At 40.1% G+C, this 17,784-nt stretch overlaps 2 protein-coding genes across 2 annotated transcripts in view; both read left to right on the forward strand.

The window, feature by feature from the left end:
- Nucleotides 1-3,936: 3,936 nt before the first annotated feature.
- On the forward strand, nt 3,937-7,786 carry LOC148328148 (uncharacterized). Its single transcript, XM_088309365.1, has 2 exons — nt 3,937-4,177; nt 6,864-7,786. Exons 1-2 carry the CDS (start codon nt 3,991-3,993, stop codon nt 7,691-7,693), a joined length of 1,017 nt encoding a protein of 338 aa, XP_088165491.1. The 5' UTR covers nt 3,937-3,990; the 3' UTR covers nt 7,694-7,786.
- A 696-nt stretch (nt 7,787-8,482) lies between these two features.
- nfasca (neurofascin homolog (chicken) a) overlaps nt 8,483-17,784 on the forward strand; it is a 114,814-nt gene continuing 105,512 nt past the window's right edge. Inside the window, exon 1 of the mRNA XM_088309514.1 lies at nt 8,483-8,643. The gene's annotated coding sequence lies outside the window, so the exon portion shown is untranslated. The remainder of the gene's footprint in view (nt 8,644-17,784) is intronic.

Consider the following 17,784-nt stretch of genomic DNA (forward strand, 5'->3'; position numbering starts at 1 on the left):
GTTTTTTTTTTTTCATTTTAGATGTGCGGCTCCCAGTGTTTTCTTTTCCGTGGAAATCGGGTTCAAATGGCTCTTTTGGTGTCAAAGGTTGCCGACCGCTGCTCTAGCCCCATGCTCTAGCCCCATGCTCTAGCCCCATGCTCTAGCCCCATGCTCTAGCCCCATGCTCTAGCCCCATGCTCTTGCCCCATGCTCAAGCTCACGGTCCCTAGCGTTTGTCACGATCCGCGTCACTTGTCCTTTTCGTTCTGTTAGGTCACGTTTTGTCTGTCTTTGTTACTTTGCACCCTGCCACGTTAGTTTGTCTACGCCACGTTGTTTCCACGCCACGTTGTTTCCACGCCACGTTGTTTGTCCTCGTTGTTAAGTGTAATAAATTCCCTTTAAGTTTACCCGTTCCCTGCTTCCTCGCTTTCTGGGTCCACCACCTCTTCGCCGAACGGCGAACCCTGACAGAAGCGGTATTATTCAAAGCACCATCAGTCTATTTTCTCAAGGAAATGAAAAGTCAAAAGTAGGCTAGATTTACTTTTTATTAGTCACTCAACTGAAATATTTTTAAAACAATTGGATTGAAACAAAATAAAGTGCAAACTACCACTAATGAGAGAAAAACAACACTTTCTTTTAAGAAAATTCACATGTGCAATGAAAACAAATATTTAACTGAACGATATAACTTTTTTTTATTTTAACTGAGTAAAAAATCTAAATATGTTATTGCACAGTAATGTTCACTTGTTTGAGGCTGAGGATGATACTTGGTGGTGTCTCATCTTTTGTACAAGTTCATCAAAGTTCGGGGTCAGGCTCTGACCTGAGGATACCCTCAGAATTGAGTGAAGGTGTTCAGCTGTAAATCGACAATGATAAACTGTCGGCTCACCTGTTGCGTTTTCCTCCGGCATCTTCTCCCGTATTCTCGCCACCAGTCCACTCCTGTGTCCACACCATTGCAGGTGCTCCATCTGTTGTTAAACCCACAAGTTTGTAAGGCTCACGTTTAAAAAGAGTTGCCTTTTATCTGGGCAAACTGTCACAAACTTTAAGCATCCAGCCTTTGATTGAATCCCCATCTGTGAATGGCCGGGCTTATTTAGGGATCTCTTTGGCCACAATAAAACTAGCCTTGACAACAGCCTCACTTTGTGACTTGGATTTTCTGAATAGAGCCTGTCGCGATTTAAGACCTTTTTTTCAATTCTTCCACCTACTGTAGCCTTTGTTTCATGTCCATATTCTTGTCTTTGTCAGCATGTTTCGTTTCATGATGTCTGAGGTTATACACTTTCATTACCGCCACACTTTCTCCACACAGAAGACACACAGGCTTTCCATCTACCACCGTGAACATGTACTCCGCCTCCCACCTCGTTTGAAACCTCCGATTCTCAGTGTCCACCTTTCGTTTCGCCATTTTTGATGGTTATCTGAAAGTTGACACTTGCTGTTAAGATAATCACTGCTGATGAAAAATGAAATGAGGCGGACTTGCGCAGCATGTTCCCATCTCCCGCTCAGCACGCCACCGTTGCATTATGGGAAATGTAGTTTAGGCGCATATGAAACACCAGCGGCCTGCGGGCCGGTTCTAATAATAAATTAATATCATCCCGGGGGCCAAATAAATTCCTCTCTTGGGGGGGCGGCGGTCAGATTCCTCTCGCGGGCCGGATCTGGCCCGCGGGCCTTGACTTTGACATTGATCGCATAACCCCATCCAACACAAAGCAATGGAGTGATGCAATGGATGATGAGATGCAGTCGCTAAAAGACAACTACATCTTTACCCTGACTAACTTAAGTTAGTAATTAGTTAGGTAATTACCTAGGGGTTAGAAAGCAGTGGGGGGCAGATGGGTGTATGCGCTTAAAAGCAATACTGAAGGATGTGAAAATTACAAAGCACGTTTTGTTGCAAAGGTATATAGTCAAAAGATGGGTGTAGATTATGATGAGACATTTTCACCCACCGCAAACATGACTAGCATTAGAGTGCTAATACAAAAAGCAGTACACGATAACCTGATTTTACATCAGATGGATGTCAAAACAGCATACTTGAACGCACCAATTGACAGTGAAATTTACATGGAACACCCAGAAGGCTATGAAGTAAAATCAAGCACTGGAGACAAATTGGTGTGTAAGTTACAAAAGTCACCTTCCGGACTAAAACAACCTAGAAGAAATTGGAACAAAATGCTGCATGAATATTTGGACAAAAACAAATTTGTGCAAAACCCAGCTGACCATTGTGTTTATACAAAAGTGAGCAATGATGACAAAGTGATCATAATAATATGGGTTGATGGCTTGATTATTGCTGCAAGTAATGAAAAGGAGTTGATGAACGTGAAATAATGATGACAGCAAAATTCAAGATGAAAGACTTAGGAAAACTGAAACACTACCTAGGTATTGATTTTGAACAACATGACAAATGTATAAAAATGACACAGAGAAGATATGTTGAAAACTACTTGAAAGGTTCAACATGCACGACTGTAAACCAAGAATGACACCATGTGAACAGAAACTTGACTATACTGAGAACACAGAAGAGATGCGTGATGTCAAGAAGTAGAGAGAGGCTGTGGGTAGCTTAATTTATTTAACTACGTGCACAAGACCTGATTTGAGTTTTGTTGTGAGTAAGTTATCCCAATATTTCACTACGCCATCAGAAGACCAATGGTCTACAGTAAAACACATCTTAAGGTACTTAAAGGGTACAATTAGCAAGGAACTTTGCTTCACTAAATGTGATGACAAACTTGGATTACAAGCATACAGTGATGCTGATTGGGCAGCTGACACAAGTGACAGACGAAGCACAACCGGTTACTGTATCAGTTTAAACAAAAACGGTCCTATTGTTTCATGGAGGACCAAGAAACAACCTACCGTTGCATTATCCACATGTGAAGCAGAGTATATGGCTCTAGACACCACAGTGTGAGAATGTTTATGACAAACATCTATATGAGCGACCAATTATCTTTGAGGACAAGTCACCATAGCACTGGCGAAAAACCCTGTAAAAAGGAAAAAGTGCAAACATGTTGACAGAAAGTATCACTTTATCAGGACAACTGTTAATGATGGGGAAATAAGTTTGGAATACTGTCCAACCGACCACATGGTGGCAGATGTTTTGACAAAACCAGCAACAAAAGTTAAGTTGAATACATTTGCCATGTTCATATTTGGGAATTAACGGGTATGTTCAAATGCAAGCTTTTTCCCAATGTTTAGTGTGGTCACAATAACAATGGGAGAGCAGTGTTAAAGATGTGCTCTCGAATGTGTTCTTACTTTGTTACATGTATGTTTATGATGCAATGTTTCTTTGATTCTTTGTCGCTATATTAAAGTCTTCACTTCTTCCACACCGTCAGACGAGACAGGTTGTGTGTAGTTATTCCTCTGTCAATACAGAAATTCTGGTTTGCTACTCCTGAAAATAGTTGGACGCGATACTACTGCTGTGTATTACCACTCTGCCAAGAAGAAGGTTGGTAACATATGGATCAATCAAACTTACAATAATAGTTTTAAATAAAAGTGTGACCTTTGCCCCAAAAAATAATTTATAGGCTACAAATAAAAAATGAAATATTTTGTTATTTTCATCATTATTTTATTTTTATTTATTTTTTTGGGGTGGGGGCGACTGTTATGTGTCTGCATACCCCCCAGAAAGTAGGTAGTTGCACCCCTGCCTGTGCCTGTGCATCAAACTGCCTATTGGCAGTCCTTGGAGGAGAGGTGCAAGATAGCACTCCCGAAATTGGACTCTCATTTGAATGTTTTGCCATCATTGTTCATTTTTGTTTGATTATTTTTGCGGGTGGTTGTTATTATTCTTTTATGTTTGTTGTTGATAGAAAATGTTAAATAAAGTTTTTTTTATTAAAAAAAAAAAGATTTTACTTCCGGGTCAGGAGACGTAAACAGAAGGGCGTTCCGCAGCGGAGAGCTGGAGACATGACCAATCTGGAGCTGTTCAACGTGTTTCTGAAAGACAGAATGACAGCGGCCGCTGAGGAGATTTTCCGAGCCGTCAAAGACATCTTTGTTGAATTTCAGAGTGAAATTCATCGGTCTAAAGAAGAGAACGAGCGCCTGAAACGGTTACTCAATGTCGCCGTCCAACGACTGTTGCTGCAAGCAGGTAGGGACGAGAAGGTACCCGCTGACTGTTGGTCATGTTTTCAACGCATCATGTTCTATCTTATTGTTTTCTGAGTGGGCATCAACGATTCTTCCCCTACGCAAATGTTTATCAATTTAGCGGAAAGGGACAGGTTAAAGGGACACTGGGATGACCTTAACATTGGCACTTGCATAATAGGTTTGCATGCAAAAATAACACCAGTACTAAAAAGCTCCCCCCTAAAAGACTCTTTAGTGATTTTTTTTTCGATGACCTTTACAACAAATTGGCACGCCCCCTTTTGTAGCTGCTTGTTATTTTTCGGTCTCAGCAGTCTACGCCACAGCAGGGAGGCAAGCTTGTAATATTGCTTGCTTTGTCAGTTCTGAGCGTCGCCAAAAGGCATCAAATGTGAGCTCTTGTGATCACCTCCACAAAATCAAAAATACCGTGCCGATCGTTTCTCCACTTAGACAGGCTGAAGCAAACAAGCGCAAGAATGCGCTCAAGAACCCCAACTGGTTATATTTTGGACATTTAGCTACGCTTAAATCGTGTCAACACTCAGGAGGCGGACGGCAGCTGACGGGCAGCAGGTAGTCAGCAGGCGGGCATGGGCTTTGCTATGGGGACAATGATTTTATTGAATACAATACAACTTTATTTATATATCGCAATTCATAACAGCTGTAGCTCTAACAAAACACTTTCCATATGGTGTAATATAAATTGAGGAAAGTAGAACACAAATTAAAACACAAACAAATATACAATAGATACCAGAAGAACAGTGATATTCATGTTGAGTCGAAAGCTAACGAATAAAAATGTCTGCAAACGAGTTTTAAAATTGGTCAGAGAGGGGGCTTGCCTAACATTTAATGGGAAGTCTTTCCATAGAGAAGGACCAGCAACAGAAAAGGCACGATGCCCCCTGAGGCTGTGCTTAGTCCACTATTTTCAAATTGACAGACATTTATGTACAAAGAAAAAGTACATTAGTGTGGACTGTATAACATTTTGGAGTTTAAAAAATTCCATTTTATATATACAATTACACATAAATACAAAACTGTACTTGACTGAAAGTAGTTTTTAAAAACTTGAGAAAGAACTGTCCCCCTCACAAAACCTCTTTAGTGTCTCTGCATTTCTACAATTACAGCTTTTGTTGTTTAGAATGGTATACTGGCATTTTCTGTCATGTTTGTGAAGGTCACTGTACATTGTGAAGAAAATCGCGAATTGAAATCGCAATATCCGTCGGACAAATAGTAATACGATTTTTTTTTCCTAAAAGCATTCAGCCCTACTACCTAATGATAATTGTGTGAAACAAGCTTAGCAAATCGGCGGCACGTTGGACGACTGGTTAGCACGATGGCCTCACAGTGAGAGACAGCATCGGACTTGGGATCGATCCCGGCTCCGGCCATCCTGTGTGGAGTTTGCATGTTCTCCCCGTGCTTGCGTGGGTTTTCTCTAGGACCTAGAGGGGTCTCAAACTCGCAATAGTTTGCGGCCCCCGCCTTATTATGAAAGTTTAATGTTCGTGCGGCCCGCGAATTTGATATGTCTGTAGTTATAAAGCTTTAACTACAGTGTAATTAAAGCTTTATAACTACAGAAGTAGGCCTACTCATCCCAGAACTATGGTTTATGCTTAGGATCTCTGCTATTTGACAAGATTTTGATTTGTTTGACAGGAGACCCATGCGCGAACAGGATGTGCAGTCTGACGGAGCTTTGCATCAGCACTAGCACAGACGGGACAAATTATAAAATGTAGGATTACCTGGTCACAGTGGATAAAATTGAACCGCGGGTTATTGTTGGGCACATCTTCAGCTTTAAAACGAGGGTAGGATTGTAATTTTTTTTCGATGTTTTAGTAGGGGTTTGATTGATGAATGTTCCACTCATGTTCAGGATAATTCATGTTCAGAAGAAGATTAAAGAACTGTTAATACAGACATTTGACTCATTATTATTATTATTATTATTATTATTATTTATTACTGATTAATTTTCTTATTAATTCCTTATTTATTTTCTTATTAATTCCTTATTTATTTTTAAATCTTATTTTATGTTAAAAAATAAAAATAAAGACATTTGAGAAGATTTGATTTTTTTTTGGATTTTTTTCTTGCGGAAAACCTGATGCGGCCCAGCCTCACCCAGAGTCTGCCTCTAGTGGCCCACAGGTAAATTTAGTTTGAGACCCCTGCTCTAGGTACTCCAGTTTCCTCCCACATTCCCAAAACATGCATGGCAGGCCGATTGAACACTCTAAATTGCCCCTAGGTATGAGTGTGAGTGCGGATGGTTGTTCGTCTCTGTGTGCCCTGCAATTGGCTGGCAACCAGTTCAGGGTGTCCCCCGCCTACTGCCCGAAGATAGCTGGGATAGGCTCCAGCACACACCGCGACGCTAGTGAGGAGAAGTGGTACAGAAGATGGATGGATGGATGTAGCTTAGCAAATCTATGAAGTAATAATATGAGGTTTGCGGCTCTTCATGCTCAGGACAGAACACACGTGTAATCTTTTTTATATTCTAATATTAAATAATTATGAATGAAATATTAACTCATTTACTAAAGATGTCAAATATCCATTTTTTTTTTTTACTCGGCTGGACGTGAATGAGTTAAATAGATATAATATATTTTCCATAATTGACACTGTCTGTAACTTTACAGAAGCCTGTCCTGTCCAGTCCCAAGATCACCACATCTATGAATCTGAAAGGGGAAGCAGTGTGCAAATACAAATGAAAAAAGAGCCCAACTTTGGAGATGTTCTCAGCGAGTGTGTCGATGATAGAAGACACCCAGAAGAACAACATTGTGGTCAATTTGAGACACGACTTGGGTCACATTCTATGTTAGTTCCAACTGTGTATAGTAGAGATACCGTCTCACCTTCTCCTTTGCCATCCCGGGAAACAAAGACAGACTGGGACAATGAGCGACTCTTTGCAGCCAGCAGCTCATCATCCACTCACACTGTCCGTTCAGACAGCAAAGACGCTGAAAGTGATCGTCGTGGTACTGCTGAAAATAGCCACAGAACCGCTCAGAAAGATCTGTCAGAATCAGTTGCACAGCAGACGAAAGGACTACTTTGCACAAATAGAAAGCAAAGTGTAAACTTACTGCAGCTAAAACACATGAAATCCCTCAAGTCGCCCCCTTCTCGTAATTCTCACACGACCATACAGAGGTGGCACAGCTGTAAAGAGTGTGGAAGAGGCTTCAGTTTTGCCTGCCAGTTGGAGGTCCACATGCGTTGGCACACAAAAGAGAAGCCATATAGCTGTGCAGTGTGCCGAAAGAGCTTTACCACGGTCAGCATGCTCAAGAGGCACCATCGAATACATACTGGAGAGAAGCCATTTCGCTGCCATGTGTGTGGCAAATGCTTCAATCAGTCTGCGCACCTTAACACACATTTTAGGCTCCACACCCGAGAACGAGCCAGCTGGACCCGAGCATCATTTCCAAGGAACCCTCAGTTAAATGGAAACTAAATTAAATTTATGCTTCTCTGCACAACTGTGTAAAAAGAGCGTCTTTGTCGCCGTTTTCATGTTCTCTGTGTGAATAAAATAGGTTGCGTGGTGCATTGTTTTATTTCAATTTTATTTTTAAAGGTCAATTTTGCATAACTTGTATCTTGCAATTAAATATTATTATTGCAAGAAAGGTCATCAATGCCTTAATGTTCAAATACACCATTGGATTATTTTTTGTCGTTCCATAAGACTATGGTAAGCGTTAGGCCAACTTACTCAAATGTGATGGCAATGAACGTATGTAAACCAGAGTTCACTCTATTGTTGTTGTATATTAAACAGAGTATACATAAGGGTCCTACGGGGAGAAATATCCACGTGTGAATCTTAGTGTTAATCAAATTGTTTAGGCTGCACTGTGGAACAAAGTGTGGAATTAGTACCGACAGGTTTTGGTGCGACGTAATAGGCAAGGCACAAAACTCTCAAGTCACTAATACATGTACACTCTGCTCACATTTCTATTAGTTCTACTTTATGTATTTTGCTTCTGTTTATTTCTGGTCTTTGTTTGTCCACCATGTTGACCAAAAGTAATGTATTTTCATCAGACATTTAGCTGCAATTGTCATTAAATAAAAGCAGTTATTGGACACTACTAATTTGGATAGCTGTATGTCAAACGTGTCATTCAAATAATCATAAAAAGTACAGCATGAGCCAGCCACATTTGTGATTGCGTACTCGCTGCACGCTTGTGGATCAACGCGAGAACAGCTGTGAGACAGAGGGAGGAGTGCCGAATCCACGAAGTGAGCGAGGAGTAGAACCTGCGTCGCATTGAGTGGGAACACACGGTGTCCCAGCTCGGGTAACACGGACAGCATCGAGAGGACGTCGATCGCTTCTCTTCTGATGCCGCCGCAGAGCTGAAAAGGTGTCGATCCGCGACCAAAAGAGCGCAGGTAAAGGGAAGCGTTTCTACTTTATACACTGCTGTTTTGTAGTTACTGTGACGCCCATCATAGTGACGCATTGGTTACCGCTCTCAGTGTTAAGACGATGATACGGAATATGACAACAGGACACAGTGCTGCAGATCGAGTCTTTTTTTTTCCGGTCACAGTGTATATGCCGACATCATGCTTGCCCCTCCTGCGCATCCGCTGGATGATGCTGCGGTTTGGGGAGCTCCTTTGCTGCTCTGCGCAAACTGAAGAGACATGTTCCAAAGTCCAGTGAAATGATTGGGCCTTGCCTCGCCGTCTGCTTCTGCAGAGGCCTGTGAGTGTGAGTGTGTGTGATGTAAGCATACAGTAAGTGTCATTGCAGAGGATGTGCGGACAGGAAAATAGCTACCAAGTTGTATTTGCTTGGTTTATCCCCAAGGTTGCAGCACGGGATGCACCGGGCCTGCCAGAACTGTCTTGCTGCACCACATCATATTGAAATTGAAATGGGGCAAGCTAGTTACAATATATTGGTTTCCATCACTTCTCAACTTATGGACAAACTACTGTATATTGTTTTGAGTGGAGTGATGTGTGTGCAGACCATGCAGTAGATATGCACAATGACCTTGAAGTTCAGTGGCAGTTGCTGCCACAAAATGAATACAGTACATGTACTGTATTCAAACTGTCCAGGCGCTACAACCCATGATTGACAGTGACAGGCCACTGAAATGTTTCATTTTATATCATGAAAGTGGTGTGGCCCAAAGAGATACTTTTCTCAGAGACCCACAACATTAAGTTTGAACATTTCCAGTCAAGCAAGACCTGTAGTATCCACACCCAGAGGTTCTTGGGACGTTACAGGGAGGTGCTGCTGATTTCCACCATGAGTGGTGAGTCAGTCGGACGTAGAAAATGCTGTCATTATGACCATGAAACTGTTACAATCATGTTACTACTTTGAAGAAAATCCTGTTTCATAGTTCATGCTTCAAATATATTTTAGAATAATGCAAAATACAGCCTAGAGAGGTGTTACATGTTTTTCAATGAGCCTGCATCTATATAGAAAGGCCAACCTATTGACGAGTGTAACGGGAGCTGAACGGATATATGGAGTAAGAATGAGCTGAGGTATCTGTCTGTGCTCAGTGCTGACTACTATATAAAGATGTGCGGCTCCAAAAAGAAATTGTGTTGTGTTTCAATATGTGCTTCAAGGTTGTATGTGAGTTAAAGTAAAGCAGTCAATATTTCAAACCAATAAAAATACGTAAAAATGCTCATGCAGCACTGCAATGTACAGTTTGTCCTGTAACTACAGTACATAATTGAAAGCTGTATTATTGTATTTTTTGAGAAAACTAAGATGTAGGGAAAAATGAGGAGACGTAGCAAAAGTGCTGTGTACATTTTTGCAGCGCCCCACTTGTGGAGATGAAATAATTTCCAGCCTCATTTTGACTCAAGGTAAAATAAAGTAGCAAACGTAGCAGCATGGTGATACGATTTAAAACAATATCTAAAAATACTCTTGTTGCAAATTAATGGGGAGCCCCTCCTAAATGTTTTTCTTAGGCATGTGTGTCTGGCATACTGTAACTGGCAAACATGGTTAGCCCCCTATGGTGTGTTTTTCCTTAAAATTGTAAACCTTCCCTCCTATCACAATTGAAAGAGGGACATTTAGACTGTTTATATGATTACGATCTGAACATAAGATGCAATAGTGGCGTCTCGTTTCCACTTTTTGTTTCGCATTTAGACGAGCGTTTACCAGAGAAAATATGCATGCATACAGGGAAAAAAGAGTGTGTGGAATTTTATGGTGTGCGCATGCCAGGCGGCTTGGTGGTGCTGTGGTATGACGCCACAATGTTCATGCACACGCATAGTCTCCCTTTGTCTCTGATCTGCGTTCTACGTCAATGATCAGCACAGCGCCAACCGAAATGATGGCTACTAGCAAAAACATGTGTTTACTTTCCTGTACTGGCATATGTACGTGACGTGAACATGTTGCGCAATGTGAGCAGATCTGAGTGCAGTTTTGGGCTGTGTATATGGGAATGTAACGGCGGACTGTATTCAAATTTTCCGCTCTGGAGAGTGGTTTCAAAGTTTTGCATATTCAAGCCCCCAAACGGCATCACCATCCAAATTAAAGGCACTTTCAATAGAATACTTTGGAGTTTTTACCTGCACGTGTCCTCATACAAACGGGCCCTTAGCCTCTGCAGCGGCTCATGAGAAGGATTTGTGTTCATTGCTTGAAATCGAGTGGGCACAGGCTTGCTGAGTGAAAAATAACCGGACGTTAAAGTTGCAGTCCGCTATGTACAAGCTTCTAGCAAGATTTGATCAAAGCTACACTCCGCACATAGGTTCATGCAGCTATGCGTCCGTGCACAGTATACAACCAGGCAGTAGCTAAGGTTGCTTAATAGCATGGCATGTTGGAATGTTGCCAAACATGAAACGTTACAGGTTTGATGTTTTACAAATACATCTAGAAAAAAAATATATTCTGGAAAAAAGTAAAAAAAAATTGTCAGTGATTTCAGAAACTGGAATTATTAGTTTATAGATTCAGTACACATTAAAAAATTTTGAGCTTTTATTTCTTGTCATTTTAATTACAGATAGGCTAATGGAAGAGTAAAAATCAGTGGCGGCTGCTCGTCAGAGGGGCAGCGCTATTTTCTTTTCTGGCATACTTCATAAGCTTATTTATTTAGGTAAGTAAATAAGTCAACCCTGCGATTGACGCTGTGTATAAAGCGGCATGGCGCAGAGGTGAATGATAAGGAGGTTGTGTCGTCTCTTACCTGTGCTCAGTAGCTGATTCTGAACAAAGGATAATAGTATTGTAGAGCATATTTAGTACACACAGCAGGACATATTTTACCTCTGTTCTTTGGTAAGGGGGGTGGCATTTTAGGGGGAGTAATCACCACTGCTAAAAATCTGTAATGTCATGTAAGATCAATCAAAAAGGATTTTTTTAGCACAAATGTAGGGTTTCTGAAAAGTATATTCATTTGTATGCATTCAATAGTCTCCCTTTGCATGAATGACTGTATCGCTTCAGTGTGCCGTGGCATGGAGGTGATCAGCCTGTGGCACTCTGTAAGTGTAATGGAAGCCTCGAGCTGCGTCCAAATTCACAAGGCTGGGTCCTCCAAAGGCCGCATTTGTCGGCCAAATGACCTCAAATGCCCTTTACAGGACTATTAGAGCAGGGGTATCAAACTCTTTTTTGTGGACGGGCCACGTCCTAGTTATGGTTTCCCTAAGAGTGCTGTTATGACTGTGAACACATGTATATGTATGATCACTTTACTTTATCACATACGCACAACACATTGATGGGAAGCCAGTTTAGAAATCAGAAGGCAGTCAGTGATTGTTTGTTTTTAAAATGGGAGGATTGGTAACAAATAAATGGCAATATCTCATATCTGTTAAAAGTGAAAAAAATGTGCTAGAAACAGGAAGTTGACGCAGTTAATTTGCCCACATAAAATGAGGTCACGGGCCAGATCTGGCTCTTGGCCCTTGAGTTGACTCCTGTGTAGTAGAGCGCTAAGGCTGGATTTCTTAAAATGAAGTTAGTAAATAATATAAAAATAAAAAATACACATTAGGTTGTGTTTATGCTTTATATTTCCATCTCAGTTTTCGACCAACCTTTACGGACGAAAAGTAATTTTATGACTTGGTTGTCGGACACGTCAGGCTTCAATTTTATATATTTCTTTAAAAAAAAAGTGTTTAAGTCATGCAGATAAAGAGCTCGTGCTATATGCCTTTTACAGGGAAATGTGAGCCTCGGGTGTCAGGTGTCAATTGTTTGACTTCCTCCCATGAATGACTGAAGACGAAGCTAAGAAGGGTGAGAATGCATATTGTAGAAGTTTTCTTTATTTGTACGCCATCATGTTTGTTAAAAAAAAAAAAAAAACTCAATTCAATGCGATATAGCTTACAAAAGCAAATAAAAAGCCACATATTGTCCTCTATGTAATGTAGTGTTATCTTTTGGTATCAGTTTATTAATGAAGACAACCCTGGAGAAATAATTCCTCTATAATTCTTTTTATAGAAGTGGTAAATAGAAAAAATAATCTTTGCTTGGTGCTGAAGATTCAGTAAATTGGGAATTTTTCTTTAAAAAAATTTACACTATAGTTTTTCACGTCAAAGTTTAATAGCATTTAATTAAGAGAGTGGTTATATATTTGCACAAACACAAAAATTCACTACGTAATACTCTCAAGATTGTTAAAATCTTGTTTATGGTCATAAATAAGAGAATAGTTAGTGTAGTGCAATGGAAAATAATACTGAATATATACCCTATTCAGTATTATTTTCCATTGCACTAAATATTCTCTTATTTATCTAATTTATATATTTATCTGAATTATTGTTGTATTGCACTGGAGAGGGGAGCTTTGCACACTTGAGTACAATGACAATAAAGGGATTTCTGATTTCTGATGTTATTTTAATGCTCAGTTCAGATTATTGCCAGTGGAGGGCAGTATTGTAAAACAGGCAAACCCAACACTTTTGACAGAGGCAGCATGTGAAAGTGTTTGAAGGTAAGAGTGCCAAAAGATTAATACGTTTTGTCATGAAAAATATATTTTGGAATTGTAGAAAACATATATATTGACAGAGGAAAAAATTACTGGCACAGAAAAAAATTGTTTGATTTGGGCTGTTTTGTTTCTTATGATGTATTTTATGCATGTCAGTCTTCAGATTTCCTGTACTTTTCCATTGTGTTTTTTTCATTGACAGTGCTTTTATTTTATTTTAATTTATTTTATCATGCGTTCCCAGATCCTCCCCTGGACACCAAAATGCTGTCATTAAGTTGAAAGCCCCAAAAAAAGAAAGTTCAATGTGAAAACAATTTGAAATTGAAGCATGCTGACCTTCCTTAACTCAGCTGCCATTGTGCCTTGGTATGTTGAACACATGACATAACACTGAGATGAGCCCTCATCTTAAAGTGAATGTTAAGTTGAAATACTGTTGTATCAGTGAGTGTACATGCAAAAATAGTTGTGCTTGCAAGTCTCAACGTTGTTGGTGGCTTATCAAGACTATTTTATTTTTATAAGTCCATAATTTTCTTGTAATTAGTTTAAATCAGATGAGCTATTATTTTATAATTATCGTTACAAATGTAATTCCAACTCTTCCTGCCTAGAGTTTGCATGTTCTCCCCGTGCCTGCGTGGGTTTCTTCCAGGTTCTCCAGATTCCTCCCACATTCCAAAAAACTGCATGGTAGGTCGATTGAACACTCTGAATTGCCCCTAGATATGCCTTGCGATTGGGCATATCTCTCTCTCTCTCTCTCTCTCTCTCTCTCTATATATATATATATATATATATATATATGTGTGTATATATATGTATATATTATATGTATTATATGATGTTGGATGGATGGATATATATATATATATATATATATACAGTGAACCGTCACTACTTCGCGGTTCACCTTTCGCGGGTTCAGTGCTTCGCGGGTCTAAAAAATATTCGGGGGCATTGTAGTTTCGCCGAGCGGCACGACGGGGCGCTGGAGCGGTTAGACGGCCGGGCGTGCGCCGAAGAAGAGCGTGGGCGAAGAGGAGAGTGGACGAAGAAGAGCACGTTCCCCCGGGCACGATTTGGGGCGACGTTTCGCGCGGTTCGGACCGTACCAGAGCTCCGGCCAGCGTGCGTGACAGTTAAGCCGAAGAGGAACAACTTCCGCCCGGGCACAAGCGGGGGCGACATTTCGCTCCGTTCGGGACCGTGCGAGAGCTCCGGAGGAGACCGGCCGGCGTGCGTGGTAGTTAAGCCGAAGAGGAACACCTACCGCCCGGGCATGAGCGGAGCGCGAGGCTCTCAGTTATGAATGAATAAATGAATTAATAAATCAATGAAGAATGCCACCTTTCATTTCACAGGGCACACCAGACGGCGTACCAGCAGGTAAAAGTCGAAGTAATTAAATAAATACAAAAAGAAGTAATTGAATAACTACAAAAATAATGGCTGGGGAATAAAAAAATAATAAGTTTTAATAATAATTAGTTTTTTTTTTGTTATAACATGAATTTCACTCTCTCTCTCTCTACCCGTATATATATATATATATATATATATATATATATATATATATATATATATTTTTTTTTTAAGCATTTTTGAAGGTGCGCCGCTACTTCGCACTTTTTTTTTTTTTTAAGCATTTTTGACGGTGCGCCGCTACTTCGCGGATTTTCAGTTTTCGCGGGTGGTCTCGGTCCCCATTAACCGCGATAACCGAGGGTTCACTGTATATCCATCCATACCGCTTCTCCTCACTAGGGTTGCGGGGGGTGCTGGAGCCTATCCCAGCTATCTTCGAGCAGTAGACACCCTGAACTGGTTGCCAGCCAATTGCAGGGCACACAGAGACGAACAACCATCCGCACTCACACTCATACCTAGGGGCAATTTAGAGTGTTCAATTGACCTGCCATGCATGTTTTTGGAATGTGGGGGGAACCGGAATACCCGGAGGAAACCCACGCAGAAACGGGGAGAACATGCAAACTCCACACAGGATGGCCGGAGCCGGGATTGAACCCACGACCGATGGTGTCTCTCACTGTGAGGCCATCGTGCTAACCAGATATATATATATATTTTAGGGCTGTCAGCTGTCAAAATTAAAGTATTAAAACTCAGGTGATTACCTCAGTTTGATTTACTTAAAAAATAATTTGCATACTTTGCAAATATTGTGCCATATTAGCTGTCTTTAGCACGTCTCAGAACAAAACACCTTGTTTAAGTTACCACTGGGCCTTGCAAACCAACACTGCTGGAGTGTGGCGCTTGTGGGCAGTTTTGAGAAATGTTTTGAAAATAAATGTCTGCAAAGATGTCTCCATTTGGATCGTATTCAAGAATCCAAGAAAGCCATTTGAACAGTCTTTGAATTAAATATACTTCATATTTAGTGATTATATAAAACAACATCAGAAACCAATATGGAAAAAAAAATATCTCACTGAATATCAGCAGGACATTAACAATGTAACATTAAATGTGAGTTGAGTGATTTAGTCTTTTAACACCACCAACATTGAATTGAATTATTTATATCTATACAGCCATATTTCATATAGAAATAATCATGTACTTTATTATTGTGGGGGTGGGGCACTGGGGAAGGCCAATGGTTGAGTCCTGGCTGGCTGCCAGGTGTTGAAAATAAGTTGAATATGGAGAGGTCAGTGTGCTGGATGGAGGCAGGGAAGCGTTCCAATTCTGCTGTTGCCCCAGGCAACAGACTCCACTGAGACCACCACTGAGATGAATATATGGCACCCCCCACCCCCAATAAAAGGCAGATTACAAATAGATCAGTAAGCATTTACTATATGACACATTTCTAATCTTTTGAATGTTAAATACACAACGAGAAAACAAATATTTGGCAATTACATATTCAGTTTCACAAAACATTTATTTTCATTGACTTTTCTAGATGAATGAAATCGGTCAAGGATGTCGCCTAGCTCCTTTCAGTTGTCCAGCTGAGAGCAGCAGAGAGCTGCTGAGAAAGTGACTTTGAAACCAGGGGTCGCTAAAGCGAGTCACTCGCATGATTTGTTTGGTCCAGTTTTCACGCTGGATGCCCTGCTTGACACAGCTCACCCATTTTTTTTTTAAATTTGGGACCAGTATATTGGAAAAATGGTCAGTATATAATGCAATAATAAATAAGATAGAAATATGCATTTTAAATTCAGTTTTAAATAGATCACCGGATAGATCTCACGGATCTATGAATTATTTATTTTCTAAAGGGGATTTCGGATAAATAACATAAAACATCAATTCAATTAATCAAAGAAGACTTCGATTTTTGTATTACAATGGACACAAAATTCATTTAATGAATGAAACAAATACTATACTTTAATTTCCCACTTTTTTGTTGTTCTCATAGTCACTAGTTCTCATAGTGACTAATCTTCCTTACTTTCTTTTTTTATTTAATCCAATTTATATAGCCTACCGCTTGTCCTCATTAGAGTTGTGAGCAACTGGAGCTGTGCCCCGTTTACTTCAGCTGTAAGGCAACAAATTTTTACTTTGAAATATTTTTCATACAATTTACAAACGCGTTGATTTTCTTGTTTTTTGATCAGTAACTGTCAATCCAGTTTTTATTATTAGCTTTCTATAGCATATTGAATCTTTTGAGATGTATTATATACAGTCATTTAACGTTCCTGTCAGTTCTATAAATGTTGGGCCATTTTCATGGGTGGGATCCAGATTTTAGTCTAATATCTGGAGACAAAGCAGCGAAGAGGAAATCCTGGCAGTATACAAAGGTCGCAACTCTGTTCAGATGGTGCACTGACAAAACTCGAACAACAATTTGGCCACAGGCTACTTTCTAAATCAAGCTGCGAAGTAGTTGAGATTAAAATATATGCAGCAGATCAGATCCCATGAGACAAAGCATCTTATTTGGTCAAAGCTGCTAGTCAGACAGATGTTGTCAGGATAATTCAACTATTTCATGCCGCTTGTCTCATATTTTTTGTCTTGATATTGACATACTGTACTTCAGGGTTAGGCATTCCCTGGTTCTACAAGAATGATGTCATATGTGTCTTAGTTGTTTGGATGTATCAAAAAGAAGTAATGAGCTGAGCTCAATCATACAGGACACCAATTTACTTTTATAAATGTTTCCCTCTTTTTATTCTACAATGAAAAAACTGCTCTGGGGGCACAAATAGATCTGTGTGCTGCACCACACATTTGTGTGTTGCACCCCAGCTGTAACTCATCCCAATTGCTGCATTACAATCTTAATCAAGGGCAGATGTGACACGTTGGCCTTTTCAGATATAATAAGGCCAGGGGAATGAGCAGGTTTACTTGACATGACTGAATGTTAAACACCATAGCAGTCTCTTTAATTTATTGTCATGTTTATTATTATTGTGTTTTCTGCTTTTTTTGGTCGTGTGCCCCATATGTAATAAATAAAACCAGAGTGACCTCTTTGCTTGTAGCATTTGTGGCCATCATCATGGTTACCTCAGTTGGATCCCTTTTTAGTGTAAATAAA

Source organism: Idiotropiscis lumnitzeri, chromosome 11 (assembly GCF_059441095.1).
Source record: "Idiotropiscis lumnitzeri isolate Australia: NSW breed Sydney's pygmy pipehorse chromosome 11, RoL_Ilum_1.0, whole genome shotgun sequence".
In the NCBI taxonomy this organism is placed as follows: Eukaryota; Metazoa; Chordata; class Actinopteri; order Syngnathiformes; family Syngnathidae; genus Idiotropiscis; species Idiotropiscis lumnitzeri.

Coding starts and splice junctions, on each gene's coding strand:
- LOC148328148 (XM_088309365.1), top strand. CDS start 3,991: ATGACCAATCTGGAGCTGTTCAACGTGTTTCTGAAAGACAGAATGACA. Junction 4,178..6,863: donor ACGACTGTTGCTGCAAGCAG/GTAGGGACGAGA, acceptor GTAACTTTACAG/AAGCCTGTCCTGTCCAGTCC.